General features: G+C 40.5%; 1 protein-coding gene across 4 annotated transcripts in view; it reads right to left on the bottom strand.

Moving 5' to 3' along the window:
- Positions 1-104: 104 nt before the first annotated feature.
- RABGAP1 (RAB GTPase activating protein 1) overlaps positions 105-18,477 on the bottom strand; it is a 59,107-nt gene continuing 40,734 nt past the window's right edge. For 3 of the 4 annotated variants that reach the window (XM_052668131.1, XM_052668133.1, XM_052668132.1), the window contains exons 14-26: positions 15,313-15,426; positions 14,321-14,395; positions 12,050-12,175; positions 11,369-11,512; positions 9,784-9,825; positions 9,308-9,436; positions 6,886-6,978; positions 6,204-6,314; positions 3,560-3,664; positions 3,009-3,092; positions 2,173-2,244; positions 1,479-1,676; positions 105-692 (exon numbers count right to left, since the gene is read on the bottom strand). In XM_052668131.1, coding sequence (XP_052524091.1) covers positions 570-692; positions 1,479-1,676; positions 2,173-2,244; positions 3,009-3,092; positions 3,560-3,664; positions 6,204-6,314; positions 6,886-6,978; positions 9,308-9,436; positions 9,784-9,825; positions 11,369-11,512; positions 12,050-12,175; positions 14,321-14,395; positions 15,313-15,426 — 1,416 coding nt within the window. In that variant the 3' untranslated portion in view covers positions 105-569. The other variant, XM_052668134.1, reaches the window with a different exon arrangement.

Here is an 18,477-nt window from a genome sequence, read left to right as displayed (position 1 = left end):
CAGGAATGCTGAAATCATCCCCATTCAAAAACGAAACTTCACCTCCTACTCTCTATATCCTACCTCTGGGGACTGCTTTCTGGCACTGATGTAGTTCTTGGTAGTTGTCTTTTTTTTCTTCTTTTTTTGCTTTGTTTTTCTTTTTTTTTTTTTCCTCTTTTTTTTTTTATAATTCCTTTAGTGACACTTTTCCTTTCAAATAAAATATTAAAAAAGGTTATAACTGTAAAAAAACCTATCGTATGTAAACTTAACAATTAGGGTTTGGTAAGTTCTCGTACCTAGTCTGTGAAAAGCCTCCAGCCAGACCGCAGAATGGAGTGTTTCTCTGAAGAGCTTCAATCTAGCTACATCACCTGTTAAATATCAGTAGTATGAAGATCCCATGTCTAGCAATAAAGCCATTTTTGTGTTTCCATCCTTTTTATCACTGACCTATTGACATCCCGACATGCTGTATTTCTATTGTATTTACATTCTGGTCCTCTCGTGTCACAGAATTAAACATCTGGCCAAGGAAGGCAACAAAAGGTGTTGTGTTAAGAAGGTGTGTTTGACAGAACTGCATTTCAACAAGTCTCTTTTCCTTGGACTCCAGTCACTGTCTTTATAGAGCTTATTGTTCTGTTGAACCATGTTTTCTTTGCAGCTTGTACTTCATTCAATGCCAGACCCAAATGGTGTTCCAAATCCTGCAAACAGAAGAGTGATTTCTATAACTTGGTATGTATTCACAGCACAACAGGAGTTGAACTAAGAAGGCTGTAGGACATCTACAATTTCTTCGCTATCACAGAAGTGAGTCTTAAATTGAAAGGAGCACAACAGGCGATGAAAGAAAAAAGTAGAAAAAAGCTTCAAACTCCAAAGCAAGCCTGTGTCATTGCCCTCAGTGAAACATTCAGCTTCCTTTAGTACATGCAAGGTCTTTAATTCTTTCCTATCTGAGAAGGAGGTATTCCTAAAGGAAGTGGACTTCCTCCAAACTAACTTTTAAGTTTCTGGGGAGAAGCACTGACATTGCATTTTTGGGCTACAAGAACATTGTCATATTTTCCATAAATACCTCAAGTACCTGGAGTGCTTTCCAGTCATGTTTTAAGAAACATGTCTAACATTTGTCACATGTTAGCTGTTGGTTTAATGTCGATTGTGAGATAAAGAACTGCATGATTCAGTCCTTTGTCAGAATTTGGATTTCTTCCAGGAAGTTGCAGAATATCAGTAAGTTCTGCACTGCAGCCACGCAGATGTCTGGAAGCTGTAAGGAGCTGGTTGGTAAATACAGTTCATGTAATTTGAATTATTTTATGTGCATACACTAAGTTTCAGACCCAGGGATGGTTAAGTAAGTCAGACAGGAAACAGCAAGTTACAGTTTCAACCAACAGGATCTGTTCCAAACTCTTAAAACAAACACACTTTTCTAGGGATGCAGACACACCACATACACTGTAGAACGAACCCCAAAGTATTACCTGTATTTTACATTCTGCTTCCACAAGCTGCAGTTTGGTCTGGGCCAGCTCAAGCTCCATCTCCCTCAGCTGGTTTTTCAGCGTTTCCTTCTCCTCGTCCGTGTCATCATCCGAACCATCCTTGGCTGAGCTTGCAACCTTCACACGGCCTTCTTTATTGAAGAACTCCCGGCAGTGTTCGCAGTCATCCACTTTTTGCTAGAGTAAATACCTGATTGTGAATGCCTGTACCAGAGTGCTGCGCACAGCCTTTCTGTGCCTCTGCTCTGGCAGCACAGCACCATGTGAGAGGGACTGCTAATGATCTGCAAACTCTGAACTGCCAGGGAGCACAGCCAAGCAGGAGCTCCGGCCGCCCCCAGGTCTGTGGACTCTAGAAACACTGCTGTAGTTTTGGTAAGACTGCCTGGCTCAGATAATGGGCTGTGTAAAAGACAGCCAAAAAAATCTCCTCCAGAAGAAAATAAGACCCCCTCAGAACAATTAAAACATATTACTGCCAAGCATGAGAATGTAGGCAATATAACAAGGGAGAGATGAACACCAGCCATCCCTCCTACAATCTTTCCAAAACTGTAAGTCATGAAGGAATGCTCTTTCAACCATCATTTTTGCGATGACTAATTATGTGCTTTCTGTTATGATTTTGCTAAGAGATTTAAATGTTGTAGACTGATCCTATCTGTTCTCTTACCCGTATTTTTTCAATTTCAGCCTTATTTGCTGTTTGTTGCTTTTCCAGTCGCTCACTCAGCTGGGAACAAATCTGAAAAGCAAAGTTATGTACCAGACTATTTAGAAATGTAATTTTTATCCCAGATGAATGCTAAAGCATAAATAAATGCTACAGGAGTATTAACATGGACAGTTTTATGGCTCTGAGAAAATAGGAAAATTGGGATACTACATTAAGTTGTGTCATTCTATACATATTCTTCTATGTCCATAGGAAGTGGTCACATAAGTTTGGTCTTGCTAAAAGAATCCAAAACGGTTAGAGAAAGCATGAGTCCTTTGGGACAAAGGCACCAGCCACAACCCCAAAAGCAGCAGTGCTTTTTGTTTGTTTGTTTTTTGGAGTCAGTTCCTCAAGACCCGTGTGACTTAAGAACATTGTGAAGGTTTCCATTAAAAAGACTCATCGGTTTAGTCCTTTGATACCTGATGATCAGGTGCTTGAATTCCAAAGTAAAATCTCTAAAATGAAAAAGGCATCTTTCTCTCTTGTTACATGCAATTACCATCTGATGGAAGAACTGAAGATGGGAAAGCTTTGCAATGAAGTAAAATTGAGCTATACAAGAGCCCATATGAACAATGCTGGGCTGTCACTGAGGCCGTGAAACTGGTGATCTATCAACACCTGTGTTAAAAGTAAACAGAGCTGGCCATCATGATCTCAGCAAATACAAGTGCCAGCTTCCTGCTTAAAATAGCTAAAATGTCTCCTCAAAGGAATGACACAAATCTCCTAGGATGCCTGAGATTGCAATTTGACTGCAGAACATGTAATCATGAAGTTGTGCTTACCTGTTTGTAGTCACCAATTATGGAGCTGTTCTTTTTGATCTCTGACTCAGCTTTATCTAGTTCCCTACGACACATTTCCTTCAGCTGTGGAAAAAAAAAAGTTTATATATTTGTACAGTCTGAGAAATAAGCATATGGTACTTCCTCCTTGTCCTTAACCTCAATACCTTTTGCACATAGCAAGACTCTCCAGGGAACAAAGGTCTATCTCAGCTATGTGCAAACAGGGAAAAGCTGGACTTCGGTGGCTCTCTTTGCTAGAAAATTGACTAGTTTAGAGAAGGAAGTATTAAATGTACTGACAGCTGAAGTTCTGTCCTGCCTCTTTGTGCAGCAATCTCTGGCACAGTCTGTGCCTTCACAATTTCAAGTAAAAAATTCACTATCCTGTGAAGCACCTGACAGGAAAGAATTCTGTTTTGCTGACGCTCTTTACACTACAGAGGAGGCACAAGCAGCACTTAGAACATTAAGCTCTTCCTACACTTGTCACTTTTTTTTCCCATATCTGCACTGCACAGAAATCTGAAAATGACAGAAGTGCCCCTAACCTGAGCTGATTCTTCTTCCAGGCGCCTCTTTTCTTCTTCTGCATCAATCAATTTCTGCTTGGTCATTAGCAGTTCCTTATTCAGAGCATCTGCCTTTTCCTCTGCCTGGAACACAGAGCAAAGCACAGCACTGAAGAGAAGCTTCCTTGTTGTGCGGATGCTGGTTGGCAGCAATGGGTGGAAACTCCAGTAGGACACAGCCAAGAACACTGTCCTCTCATTCTTATTAAAAGAAGTCTCTTCTTGTTGCTAATAAAAGTAATGTTAGGTCAGATTCCTCCTTTAAGAAAAGAATGTCCCACCAGAAAGCACACAATCTTTTCTTACTACTTTTTTTTTTTTTTTTTTAAAGAATAAATGTGCATAGCTGTAAAATCTTGGGCTGTTCATAAGCTGCTTTGCAAAGTAAGACAGCTTTTCCTGTCTAACACACAGCAACTCAGTACTTCCCAATAGGTGTATGAATTCAACATAAAAATAGATCAATAACTCAACTGATATATAGAATGTTCAGAAAGTAGCTGTACCATTTCCCTTCAAAGGAAGAAAATCAAACAGTGAATTTTAGTCCCTTAAAGTCCTGCTGATCCTTTAAAACAGATGGCAAAGGCAAAGAGAACATCTTTTCATTATACATGGTTTTTAAGCTGTTTTAAAGCTAAAGGAAACTGGGATATGGGACTCTAGCAATAGCAGAAAAATGAAGCCTATTTTCTGGTCTAGTGCAAAGGTTATTAAGGAAATTCTCGTATTTCCAAATGCTTTGCTTTGATCTTTTAGGCTGCAAGACTTCAGAGACACTATGAAATTATTAGAAAAGGTGTACAAGCAATCTCCTTTGGTACTTTTCTTTCAGGACATCTGGCCAGTAGAATGAAACTTACCATTGCAGCTTCCAATTAGAAGAATTAATCAGGGTTCCAACATAGGATCAAACCTACCTATCTCCTCCTGGGGGATAACCTGAATGCTACCAACATCGTTTACCACCTTTGAAGGCATGAGTGTTACATATCCACCGGTGTATCTCAAAGACTTACTCAGTTTTTTTCTCTCTTAGCTCTCTATTTAAAGGAATAAAAGCACAACTGGTTTATATGGGCTAGAGCAGCCCCAAACAACAGTTAGTAACAGATACAAAAACTTCTGCACTACTTTGTTTTGGTTTGGTTTGTTTTTTTGCTGCAGTCCACCTTCTGAGAGCAACCAGTGGGCATCCTGCACAGCCTTCCATGAGCTATCTCCAACAGAGTGAAAAAGCACAGGTAATAGGAAGTGAACATAAGAATGCTTTTTGAAAGCCCCACATGGAACATCTATGTTTCACTCATTTTTAACATTATAGAGCAGTAGATGTAACAAACCTGAAAGTCATAAAACAAACTTCATTAAAAGCAACTTCATCCATTAGCATCACCATTTACAAGGAGTATGTTTCCAACAGCCAGCTTCCAGGAGACCATGGGAAACCTTGTGTTCTCTGGAAGCAGATAAGCTGAAACATTTTTAAGCCTGTCAACTCCTGCACAACATGATTTTTAAAGTTATTTTTCTTTCAGATTTCAAAAGCACCCTTATCTTGGCACACAATGAGAACAGCAAACATAAGGACTTGAACTTTTTTCCTCATCTCCCCAAGCAGATGGACTAAATGTGGCCCAGCCTATCAGGTGCTTTACAAATGCCAGTGCCTTTGCACATAACGTGAAAAGCATATCCTAAAAAAATCTCCAAGACATCGCTGTGTAATGAAGGGAATGCAGAGCAAGCTTAAAAAAAAAATCAATACAAAAAAGTAAATCTGAAACCTCTTTCTGAGAGCTCTGCTGATATGGAAAACAACCAATGATGAGTTCACGTGGGCAGATTTCAACAAGCCAAACCCTTTTCTAGAATTGCCTAATAGGTATCTGAAGATCTGATCCTACTGAGAGCCAGACAGACTCAGAATTTCAAATTTATTAGGTATCAAAAGCCTGTCTTCTGTGAGCTCATACTCATCTGAATACCAGTTGAAGAAAAACACAACACAGAATCCATGCTGGTATTTTTGTAACAATTTGAAGACTTGACTTAGCTCCTGCTATACTTTCTTTCAATATAGAAAGAACATAGAGAAGAAAGTAACTAATCAAGTCCAGGCTTAGAACCTGTCTTCTCTTTCCAGGCTGAATGCTTTTCAGAAGATTCCATATTTCAGATGCTGGTCCTGTTTCCTGTGGGTATCTGACACAAGTCTATATATCATTGTTCTGCAGGCATGGAGCAAAGAATCCTAACCCACCCATATCAACTGTTCCACATTTTGCAGCATATCAGACACCCTGTACTGGTGCTTCTCCACTCCACGTAATGTGATGACCTGCATCTGCTCAACCTGTTGTCCTGACAGGACTACAAGAAGCCCAGTAGTCGCATAAAAAAAACCAAAGGCAATCCCTAACCAAAGACAGTATGTGCTGGAGGCAAGACACAAGTGAAAATACATTCTTCTAGGAACAAAGAATATGGGATTTATCACCCCATCAGCAGAAAATTAAACATTACAAAATATGAAAATACTCAGTGATACCTACAGTGAGAGGAGTCACTAGAAATTAGCCCCAGTACTTTGTCTCCACTACAGAGCATAAAAACATCTTACATTGTCTAAATCCTTCCGCAGAGCAATCTTGCTGGTCACCAGTTCGTGTGCAAGGTCATCATTTTCTTGCTCAAGCCTCATGTTTGCTTCTTGTAGGCGCCGGTTCTCACGCTATGGGCAGACAGAAAGTCAAGACAAAGGTTTTGCTATGCGTTTATCTATAAAACACAGCACTCTGTGCCTGACTGCAAATGTCCAGCTTACATCTCAAACACTGAAAGTCAACTCCACCTGCACAAAATTCAATGAGAACAAGAGCTGCTACCCATACAGTAAATACGAAATAAAGCAAATTAAATATTAGTCTTGAGAAGAAACCGCACGTTAATAACTCATCTCTTCCTTGTTGAGATGGTGAAATGTTTTTGAAGAATGCAGTGGTAGGAGAGCCACTCTGCCATCACACCCTACCAAGAGGTTCCTACAGACACTCATTTCCTAATAGCTGAAAATAAAATTTTCATGCTAGAAAAACATGAGAGTGGATGTACTGGGAAAGCCACTCTATTATAATTCCCATCACGCAGACAGATGTTAAAGTTCACATAAAACTCTTCAGCTTAAAACATGTAAGTGGATGTATGTGTACATGGACTTGTCAGAAGACAAAACAGCTTAAAAAAAACCCAAAAACTTCTGCAGGTATTGCATGTTAAATCAGATTACAGTGGGTAAGCATTACCTCGAATCTTTCTATTGGATCCTCCTGCTGAGCTTGCTGCTCTCTCATGGTGTGATATTCCTTTTCGTACTTCTTCAACTTCTTCTGGCTAATCTAAATTAAAGCAGCCTATTAGTTCCTGTCCGGAACATCACAAAAAAGATACACAATTCACAAAGGGTTATGCTGTGAGCTTTGGGCAACTCCTGCCTTCTCTAAAACACAGCTAACAATCTTTTCTTGAATGTCAAACCTTTGGATATGGTCTAAAAAAATTTATTTCACTCAATATAATCACGAAAGTATCCCTATCTCTCATCCTTTTGTGAAATATAGAGAAGTGTTAGAAGGGGATTCCTAAGAGCATCCTACCTGAGTTCTCCTTGGTACTTACAGCTGTTTGATACCCAAAATATTACAGTAGCTTAGCAAAACTGAATCTCTTGATATCCACCATACGTGTTTAATTTCTGACCTAACATAATGCTGAGTAATACATAATACTGCTTTTTTAGCAGCAGCATTTGCCATCATGTTGAAGTGTTTACTTTAAAAGAAACTACAGATGCAAAAGCAGTTTTCCCGTCTCTAAGAAGGGAGAGAAAAGTGAATTAAATTCAGTGTTTTGTGCAGGGTTCAAGTCCTACAGGAACAGAGAACACACAAGAACTGCATCAGATCCAGACCAGCACCCTCCCCGGTGTCAGCTGCTGGGTGTGCAATGTGCTGCAGGAGTGTAGTGACAGTATGTGCTAAAACCATTAACAGCATTTCACATGCAAAGCAGTACACATCCAAATTACATCACTAGTAACAAAAGCTGCTGAATCCTTATTGTTATTTCAATAAGCCAAATCATATGAAGTTATTTTTTAAGAGGAAAACATTCCCATATTTTGTCTGAGAAACAAATCTGATATGCATAAATGACAGACAGTGGAAAACATGCTTCAGTTTCTCTTATGTTTGTTCCTTATCATTAACAATCTTACTTGGAACGAGCAGCAGAAACCTGGTAGCTAGGCTCCCCCTAGTGAGAACTGCACGGAAACATTCAGTTGAATGTGCTTCTGCTGAGTCTTTTTGGAGAATCCAGCCCATGTACCTGGAGTGGGTCCAGCCCTATTACAGCTGCAGCAGTGATCCTTACTCAGCAGAATATTAACCCCCTTCTTACAATACAGCCTGTAACTTCATGTAACTAGATTATTTCACTGCTCTGCTCCGGCTGAACTGTGCTAACTGTTGGGTTTCATACACCAAATCTCAAGCTATGTAAAGGTTAGCTTTTGAAAGGAGAGGAAGCCACACTGCCAGTCAGACAGGAGTGCATTAACCTGGTGTTGCCCCTGCATACTAATAATGAGGTGATCGTGAGAACATTTACTACTGTCACCAGTTCTTGATACTGGAGCCTTAGCAGGATCCATGCTCAAGGAGTCAGCAAGGCCTTTGGGCCTCCATGGTGACAGAAGGCAGAAATGAATACTGAAGTCCCACCAGTATTTCAAGGGCAGAGAACACTTTAAGAAACGAATGCTGTCTCAAGCTCATCATTTACTGACCTCCTTTTCAGCAGAATGCTGTTGTAATCACAATGCCTTAGCTAGGCTACTTCTCCCTTCCTATAAATGATTTATTTTGACATCAGGCCCTTTTCTGCTCAAGAGCGCTTCCAGATACAAAGCTGGAGATTTCTACTGACAGCGAAGGACTTACATTTTAGGTCAAAGAAAGCAATTATGTGCAATGTCCAATCAGAGGCAACACAGCACCTGTGCACAGCCCAGTAACACAGTTTGCGTTTTCTCCCTAAACTTCCATTTAACCCCCTGACACTCAGGGAAGCAGTGCACAGTCTTCACTGTTTGCTTTAACTACTTCACTGGGAATGAAGGGAGATTTGGCAGAGTGGGAAGAAAAACAAGTTATCTGGAAATATGAAAGGCAAATGCAGTCATTACACTCCATCTTGACCAGATAAGCACAGAATGTCTGATCTGTGGCTACTCCTCAGTGACTGGATGTTTATATAGCTTGCTTGCTTCCTGGTTACTTCCTAATTTCTACACTAATGTCATAAGAAATGCTTGAGTTCTATGGAGAATACTGCTAGTACCCCTCAGTGCCACGGAAGTTCATGTACTAGGAAGACTGTAATTACACACTGATGCTACAGAAGAATTATTCTAGTGGGGGAAAAAGAAAAAAAAAAAAAAAAGATTTTGAACCTTCCAGTATATTTGACCAGAAGCTACTAACTTTGTAACATTAGGTTGAAATTCCATTTTAAGGGTTTGTTCTAACATGTAGATATGAAGTGGATAACATCAGAGAGGAACAAACATAACTCCCACTGCCCCAAACTAAAAAACTTCACTGTGTGCCTCAGAAATTGTACCCACTGAAGATGTGCTCACAGTTGCTATCACCACATCTTTACCTTCATGTTACAGGCCAACTCCATCAGCTTTTTTGCATTCTCCTCTGAGCGGTATCTCTTGGGCAGCTGAACACGGAAGAATTTCAAAGCCCCTTCGAAGTCAGTCAGTAACAAATCATCCTTGGTAGTCTGCAGACAAGGAAAGAAAAAGCAGCAATTGCAAAGCAGATTTTGGACAATTACCGAATTCCCAGAGATAATATAGCAACAACAGTTCTGTAAAGCTCCCAAGAACTTATCTATTTGTTACCCTTCTGTAAATAGCATTTGTTTCTATTCCTGCAGCTTTCTATTTCCCTGCCTCCCCATCCCCCAAAAGCACTCTGCTGCACCGAAGATGACAGACAACAGCACATGCAATACAGGAAGCTCCTAGCTTAAAAAAAATTGAAAATTAACAGGCATCTTAATTTTTGCTACCTGTGCACAAAGGCACCATGGTGCAGAAAGCACCGTGTTAGAAACTGGATACTCACTTTTAATAATCCCAGTGCAACGTTAAAGATAACACTTATTCCCTAGAGAGAAAAATAATGACAAAGTAAGTTAATTTCTTGGTATTTGCAATCCTAGTTTTTAATCTACTTGTTGGATTTTGTTGTTAGTCTAGTTTCTGCAAAGATGAGAACAAGGATACAAGTGCAAACAGGTTCTGCATTAAATGACTTCAGTTAGGAAGGTACGTTCACTGGATTGCCATTACTGATAGCAAACCAATGTTTCAGCACAGGTTTTACTATCTTAATAGCTCCAAACTCCAAAATGATGAAGGTGCTGCACTTTATTTTTAAGGACTGGTTGGTCAGCTCAAGATGATTCCATTTTCATACAGCAACTTCTGAAAACACTGAACTCAAATGCAGCAATATATACATGGATATATTAACTTCTGGGATTCAATAGTTGGGATAATTCTTGCAATAAAAAAGAAGGTAACTCACTTTAGAACAGAGTCTCACATCATCTACTTTGCCACTGTTTGTTAGAGGTGTTTTGCTTAAGCTGCCTGTCCCTACACCCAGTAGTAGCATACAGCTTCCTAAGGGGTGCCTGCCCTGATCACAACACACTGCTCATCAGATTTCAAGACTGTCTTTCTTTTCCCATTGAATTTCTTTTCACTCTTATTCTAAAGCAATACAAAAATTCAGCATTCACTAGGAACACGTTTACTATTTGTGAATTTAAAATGTGTTTCTAAACAAATATAACTGATTTTCTAGATACCATCTGCTGCCTTCAGTTGCATTGGCACATGGACAAAGTAAGCAGCAGATGATAACAGAAAAAGGGTAAAACTGACCAGGAGATTTATGAATGCTGAAACCCTTCAGTGTCCAAAATTTAGACAAAATTACAGACCTGGTGGAGAATGCAGAATAATGTTAATCAGCCAGTAAATCAAGAGATAACTCACGGATGCTTTGGTACAAAACATGAATTCTTAATATATGTTAATGAGCTCCTAATCAAATTATACTATTTACCAACACGCTACCAAATATGCTTTTTTAAAACATGCATTTGTCCAAATCTTGAAGTAAATAGTTTTGCTTTCTAAATATATGCTGGGAAGTACAAAGAGACTTCAAGTCTCCCGGAAAAAGGGCCCCAGGCTTGTGAGATCACCAGCACAGAAATTAGCTGAGCTACTCTACATGGGATGGCCTTTTTGCATCCACATTCTAAACAAAAACAAAACAAAAAACAAAAAAACCCAAACCAACACAAATGTTATCAGTGTATGATACAATTTAATAACAGAAGAAAATTGGAATCTTTCATCCACATTTGTAAAGTAATTTACATCCCATGAGCACTGTATGGAATTACATCTACATTAAACAGTACTCTGTGAAATAAGATATTTTATATATATATATATATTCCTAATTCATTTCTTTAAAACTGAGAACTCTTCCACTGCAAAAATGTAACACTTCTCCATAGAAATAAGTATCACTTGCCCAGCTCTGAAAGAACAGCTGTAACAAGGAAGTGAATCAAGATGGTGAGAAAGGGTCAAAAGTTACCAGTAGAGTCTTCAGTTACAACACGTACCTCACATAAGAGTAAGTCGATAATATGGAAGACCATGTAGAGAGGGAATTTTGCCGTGAACAGTGTGAGGAACCACTGGGAAGCATACATGTGCGCTTCAAGGCTAATGTCCAGAAAGTGGTTATACAGATCAGGAATGTATTCCTAATAATAATAATGGACAAAGAAAGGAAGAAAGTTAATTTACACTATTGGAGGAGCAGTTGAAACCCCAAAGTATTACAGGAGTTGGGTAGAACCAATGTGGGAGTGCAGAAAGGCAGGTTTCAGCATCCACCCATAGCTGACAGGCAGCTGCCCGACACGCTGCAGGGCCTCCCAGGGATGCTGAGGGCTCAGTGCGGCTGCATTGAATGCACAGCAAGCCAAGTTCCTGAGCTGGCATCCTAGTGAGGAACCCGGGCAGCGCTGTGCTGACCCTGCAAAGGCACTGCAGCTGCATGCAGCGAGCGCCTGCTGGGCACTCAGGAGGAGAGCTGCCCCGGGGGGCCTCAAACCCACTGTGCTGCCTGTGGTGACAAACAGGACTCTGCTCAGCACCCTCTATTCTCAGGAAGCCTTCAGTGTGGCCTCTTTACCAAGAGGCTACAAACACTATTCGTATGTAAGACAAACAGCTTGTTTTGCTGTTTTGAACTGCAGGTCCTGATCCATTCACTTCACACAAGTCTGAGCCCCTACCTGCATGAGGCGCTCCAGCTGATAGAACTTGCAGTGCAAATCTTCAAAATTTTGTTTGAAAAGTTCCCTGAGTCCATAATCAAACATGATTTTGACCAGAACACTGAAAGCTTGCTCTTCAGGCATCTGTGAGAAGAAAGCGTGTTTAAATCCTTCATAGCAGTTCCATCTGCCCTTACTGTGGTCTCCTCCCTCATGCAGAAAAGCCAAACTGTTACCGCTTTTTAACCCCCTCGTAGCCAGTTCCAAAGTAGCCAAGAGTACCAACACACAAAAAGAGGCCTGGTGTTGGATACTGCACTTCATTCACATTCAGTGGAATAAACCACTTCCCCGTCAGCCAACTAAAAATACATCTTACAGACATCAAGACCAACGCAGCTTCTTGTCGTATTTGCTACACATCATGCCAGAATCCTACAGATTTTCAACAGCCTAATTCTGTCACCTACGTAACTAAGACAAATGCAGTATCATCAGAGGATGTTAAACAGGATCTTTCCCTTATTTTTAGCTATATATTTACCTTTTTAAATGACATTAATTACATTTCAAGCTTATTTTTCAGCTGCCATGAATAAGACAGAGCAGTAATTGCTAACAAAAACTCAATTTATCACAAGTCATCACTGGTTTAGGAAAGTTCAATATCCCTTCCCTGCCAAAAACCGAAGATACACTCATCACGGCTTGTCAGTGTTTAGACATTTCTCCCAAACACAAAAACTCAGCTTTCTATATTTCTGTAGTAAAGTCTGACTTCAGGCCAATCACTTGTTCCTATAAAGGCCAGAACACCCACCTCAGCATTCTATTATTAATCTGCAGATGGAGTTTGTTAAAACTGAAAACTTTGCTGACATGACTGGGCTGGTAGTGATGGACTCCATTTCTGCAAAGCTTTTCAATATCTGTATTCCCTGGCAGCTGTACTCCAAAGGCTCATTTCAAAGAAACCTATTTGAAATTCAGCCTTTTTATTGCATACTTCATTCCCACAGGCAATACCTAACTGTTGAAGAAAGAATTCTTCATTCTCCACATCTCTCTAATGCAATGGATATTCAAGAAATGGATAGAAGACAATACAAATCAGAAGCATGTATGTTTCAGTAGAAGTGTTCAGTTCTCCTATCAGTAAGTATCAGCCTTCTTGATCTGATTCAGTACAGTAATAAAGAACTAATTGGTCATCAAGCAAATGTTTCACATAACAGGAACAATGAACTAGAAGGTTTTTATGATTAGTTATTTGGCTGACGCTTAAAAAGAACTGAGTTTATGTTGTGTTCTGCATCCTCCACTGACTTTACAACATTATGGAAAATGCTCTGTGAAGACCAGCCTTCCACTGAAAGCTGCAGAGATGCCTTCACACTCAGTTCTCACTGGTACAGGTGGGGAGAAGAAATCTCAGAACACTACAGGCTTAGGAACTGTTCAGCTGCAACCGCGCCACTTGCAATGCACACACTGACAAAAAGCAGACGTTGTTTTAAAAAAGAATGGTCTATAAATAATTGGCACTGATTTCAAATCCTCTCATATTTCCTAAGCATGAGCAAATCTGAACATTTTGCTTCTGATTTACAGTAAGCATCAAACTCCCTGGCTTCTGAACACCCAAGCAATTAAAGGATATTACTCTGATGAGGCCTCTTTTACCAATAACATTAAGTTAAAAAAGATATTCTTAACAAAATAAAAAACTATTTTATCCTTCAATAACCTCTAAAACCAAAAAGCACAAGGGCCCATAATACAGGAGCCCAAATAAAGGCATATAATGTTCAAAGCACTAAGAAACTGACATCCCACCAATGCCACAAATACACTACTTCTGTGTATGCACAACAGTGGTGATGACCAACCATACTTCTGACCGATTTCAATAGAAAGGTCTTCTAAAAAGCTTAAATCTGACCTTGAAACCCTGTAACAGAAACATTTACAGTTGTCTGATACACAAATTCCATGCCTACTAGTGATCATGAGTACAAGTCTGTAGAGTTTCAATTGGAAGGGGTCCTGAAACAGAAACACAGTGAAATGAACACTGACTGTAGACAAGAGTTGTTATGAATACTACAGTTAGTTTTAAACAATTTACTATTCTGCCTGAAATCACATTATTATTGACCAACATTTAAGTGGATAAGCAGCCTGCGACCCCACTTGTTCAGGAGTTACCAATGTCTGTCCCAGACATGTGGAGCAATATTTATTCTTAAGCTTAAAACAAACTGGAGGAAAAAAAAAAACACCACTTACATGTAAAAGCAGCACAGCAGCAAGAAACGATTGGCCTTGACAGTAACCAATCTCTTCATCATAGACAGAATAGGCCTAAAAGAGGAATCCAACTTTTTTATAGCATATCTGAGCTAAAGGCACAAAGAAAACAAAATATTGCACTGAACACAACTGCAAGAAATTTCAAGAGGTGTATTGGTGCCACTGGTGCCATTCAAAGGAGGGGATAACCTGTGTGAAAATCAAACCATGACGAGCAGTAGCAGCGCCTGGTTACAGTAATGCAGCAAGACTGCTGGAGTCTATTAAGCTACTTATCTGAGAGCTTTTACTCTTAAACAGCTTCAGGGATGTTAGGAGGTCATTTGTGGAAGAGAAACACCAGTAACACAAAGAAAGAGCACTAGAGGATTTCACGTTCTCTCTTCATATCTGCATTTTGCCAATGTTTGTCACACTCAGAACAATTCAGCTGTCTCTATGGTAAGAGTGAACTGTAGAAGCGTTGGTCAGGGAGGCCTGTCACAAACACACATATGGGTTTCTATTTCAATCTCTATCCAACTACACTAAATGGGATAAGCAGCTTTCCTGCTACCACAGGGATGGATCCCATTTCTCTCTCTCACTGCATTTTAGCCTTTAGCTGAGGATCTGTTGTGTCCCTCTCTCTACATTTCATCTTTGGATACCAGGGGAAAAAAATGACACTTTCTAAACTGAAGCACACCTCCTCCCCTCAGCTTTGATCCAGGCTGACACATCTGGAATCCTGTCAAGTTTCTGTACTAAACAGCTTAGTGCTCAGGACTCCGGAGGGCTTACTACTTCAGAACGCCCATCTGAATGGCACTATAACCAGGTAAACAACTGCAATGAAGAACGAGGCAGAGTCTGCCTCCAAGGGACAGTGAGCTAACTGTAATAGCTACACGTTCTTCTCAGGTAACAAAGATACATCTGTCAACGATTTCAAACATTAGTTACCAGAATAAGAATGTAAAGAATACCTTGCATATTTTGTACAGGGAGTCCTGACCATCTCCTCCAGTATCTTTAAAATAATCATGAGCAGGAAACGTTCGATTGATGTCTCGAGTGATAGCACTGTCTTGAGGAGACTCCTATTAGAAAAAGTAAAAACAAAAACTGAGGTACTATAAACTAAAACACGTCAGAAGAGAATAAATTACTACATGCGAGGGCTGAGAGTTGAGGGACTGACATCGTGTTCTGCGCACTGTTCTAAATTTAACAAATACAGTCTACTCAACCAGAACAGACTGCCTGCAGGCTGGCAGCTCCAGATCACAATCTTGATAGATTTGGTTACCTAAGCACATCTGGGAACAGTCAGCGAGTGGCAGAAAAAGCACATGCACACACACACAAAAGCATTCCGGGACACTGCGATGCAGACAGCAGCCTTCCCTTGGAGTCTTCCAAAGGCAATGCTGCCTGGTCACATTTCATTTATCTTAAACTGCAGAGGGTAACAAACAATTGTAAGCAGCTGTACAATGCCGTCCTAAGTTCTTTCATTCATTCTCCTAAATGCTTCAGCTAGTGAAACCACTCTCCATTCCTTCCATAAAATTAAGCAATTCAGAAGTAGAAAATCGTGTAAGAGCTGCACACAGCAAAACATAATAAGATGCAGGCATGGCTGCCTATAGGAGCAGGGCAGTTCAGCATCAGGAAGATGGAACTTTGTTCTCTACATTTCTCAGATGCAATCAATTTCAGATGTCTAAAGTGCTTTGAAAGCTGCACAATAACAGATAGCATACAATTTAAAAAAAACATTAAGATTGAACAACAGACTGAAAAGGTAATTGGAAGAAACACCATGCGAGTCTGCATCAAGTCCTACACAAGAAGTAGTGAAAACTCCTAGAAGAGATTAAAAGAGTTTGACAAAGCATAATAATTCAGTGCAGTAGAAAGGGAAACGCAGGCCTTTTCCTCCCGATGGTAATCCAATTTGAATACCACATGACCGCCCTGAAATCAGTGGGCAAGACTGGCGTCAAACAGCCAGCTCTAATGGGATCTGTCAGTACTGCACAGGACAGGCAAGGATATGGAAACTTCTTCTTAGGTCTGTGTCAGACACACCATGTGTAACCATAAGCATTTGTGAACGATGTCCAGCTTAGCCTGAAGTGCCATCTAGGACAGATTCAGGTTCAGAGGGGGAAAGCAAGGAGGTGGCCTTCCCACAGTGGAGTCTTCTAAGGTCTCTGTCAACATTTAACACGGCAGAGAGATGTTTTGATCATCTCATCCAGTTCATTCAGTTTACTTTGCAAACTGTTCCTATTATAGATGCTTAAGCCAGACTTCATCACACTGCATGGAGACCTGGATATTCTTTGAAAACTGGAACAACAACCTGTCGGGCTCGAAGAGCTGTGAGCAGTGGCGGCTGGGAACCAGTGGCATCCCTCAGAGCAGAGCTGGCACCAGCACAGCTGTGTGTGGGGCTCAGGACCCTGCAGCATGGAAAGAAGATCCCTCCACAGGTTTGTGAGCACCACCAAATGGGAAGCAGAGGCCGGGACGTTGATAGGAAAACAGAAACAAAAGCCCTCTGTTTGTCTGCAGATGTTTCCTTTGCCTACCATGGCTCCCTTTTCCACTATCAAAGAGGACTTTTCCTACACGCTACCAGAGAGCCCAGAACGCTCAGAAATGAATTCTGAGAACTTTTTGAATAAGGTCTTCCTGATAACAACCAATTTTTTGGAAGGCTGCAAGACTGAACTGCAGTGAAGTACCCTGCTATGCAAGAGTGCAGGTATTGTTCACTGCCAACACCCACCTGTGGTGTGAACAACTGGATTTCCAGAGTGTTACCTGTGTTCTGCTGTAATGGCATAGATTACAGAAAATAATCTTAAATTCACTTGCCTTTTAATTTGCTTATTTAATAGCAGAAGCAAAAGCATCTGGTTGGAAACGTACAGGACAGACTTCACTGTCATTACAACTAAATAATCAGCGGCCCCTCTCTGGCTTTGCGTGACTTGTTCAGCACTTGACTCCTATGTTTCAGTGCAACTCTTCAAGCAATCTGTAAGGCTAGTTCCTGCAGCTGAAACACAGCTTAGTGAGAGAAAAATTAGCGGAAATGATAAGGTTTAAAAATGCTTTTCAAACCGGCTTTGAAATCTCTCCATTAGTACAAACTGCTGCATTGTGCAACCTTTTCTTTACTCCTATTTTTATACCTTGTTGTGAGAATTGGCTCAATGGGCAATTTCTCATGCTTTCAGGGGACTGGGAACTGAAGGAAACCCTTCTGAACCCACACCCTTCACAAACTGAGATTGAAAAATAGAAAGCTAAGAATGACAGGAAGAAAAAGAAAGTAATAAAGAAAACAGAATGGAAAACAGCCATGAGAACTGAGGCAAGCGCAATAAAGATTAAAATTCTCACATGAGTTCACTGCTCCAAAGGAAAGCAGGAAAATGTGGATGCTCAGACTAACAACATACCTCTCCTTCCCCTTTGTTGCGCACTTTAAAATATTAGTGGAGTTACACTAAAAACTTCCTCTCCTGCTGAATCAAAAAGAAACTATGAGAGTAATTACGGAAACTAGGATGCACTCTAGCAGACAAAAGCCCATCCACTTTATCAGCTTTCCTTAAAAAAATACACTGGTTCCCACCTGCTAAGATGGATACACTTAAAGGACATATTGCTTGTGCTTTTCTCCAAAGTTCAGCATGTTTATGATCCTTCCTGGGAGAATTATCCCAGGATGTGCAAATGAAGCTGCAGTCTTGACCCATGTCTTGAAATTGAGACCAAGCCATATTGGAAGCGTTTTCTGTATCTTCAGCCACACTTTAAACACCTGGAAGAGCTGGAGTTGACAGCGCCTCCTCACAGGGCTGACAAAACTTGAATTCAAACACCATCCTCACAAGAAAACAAAACTGAAGCTCTGCAAAACTCTCACTCTTGTCACCACGGAACCCACTTTCACATTGCAATTACTCAGGGAGGTCCCAATAACTTTGCAATGGTTTTGTCACACAGTCAGAAATATAGACTATGAGAAGAAGGGTCTGGAGATTCCATCAGTCAGCAAACGTTACACTCTTCAATTGGATCTGATCAGCACAAGGCATGTTGCTGCTGGGCACAGGCAAGGCACTGAA

Source organism: Tympanuchus pallidicinctus, unplaced genomic scaffold, assembly GCF_026119805.1.
Source record: "Tympanuchus pallidicinctus isolate F22 unplaced genomic scaffold, pur_lepc_1.0 scaffold8, whole genome shotgun sequence".
NCBI classification, from domain to species: domain Eukaryota; kingdom Metazoa; phylum Chordata; class Aves; order Galliformes; family Phasianidae; genus Tympanuchus; species Tympanuchus pallidicinctus.
This window is presented reverse-complemented; position numbering and strand designations above follow the sequence as displayed.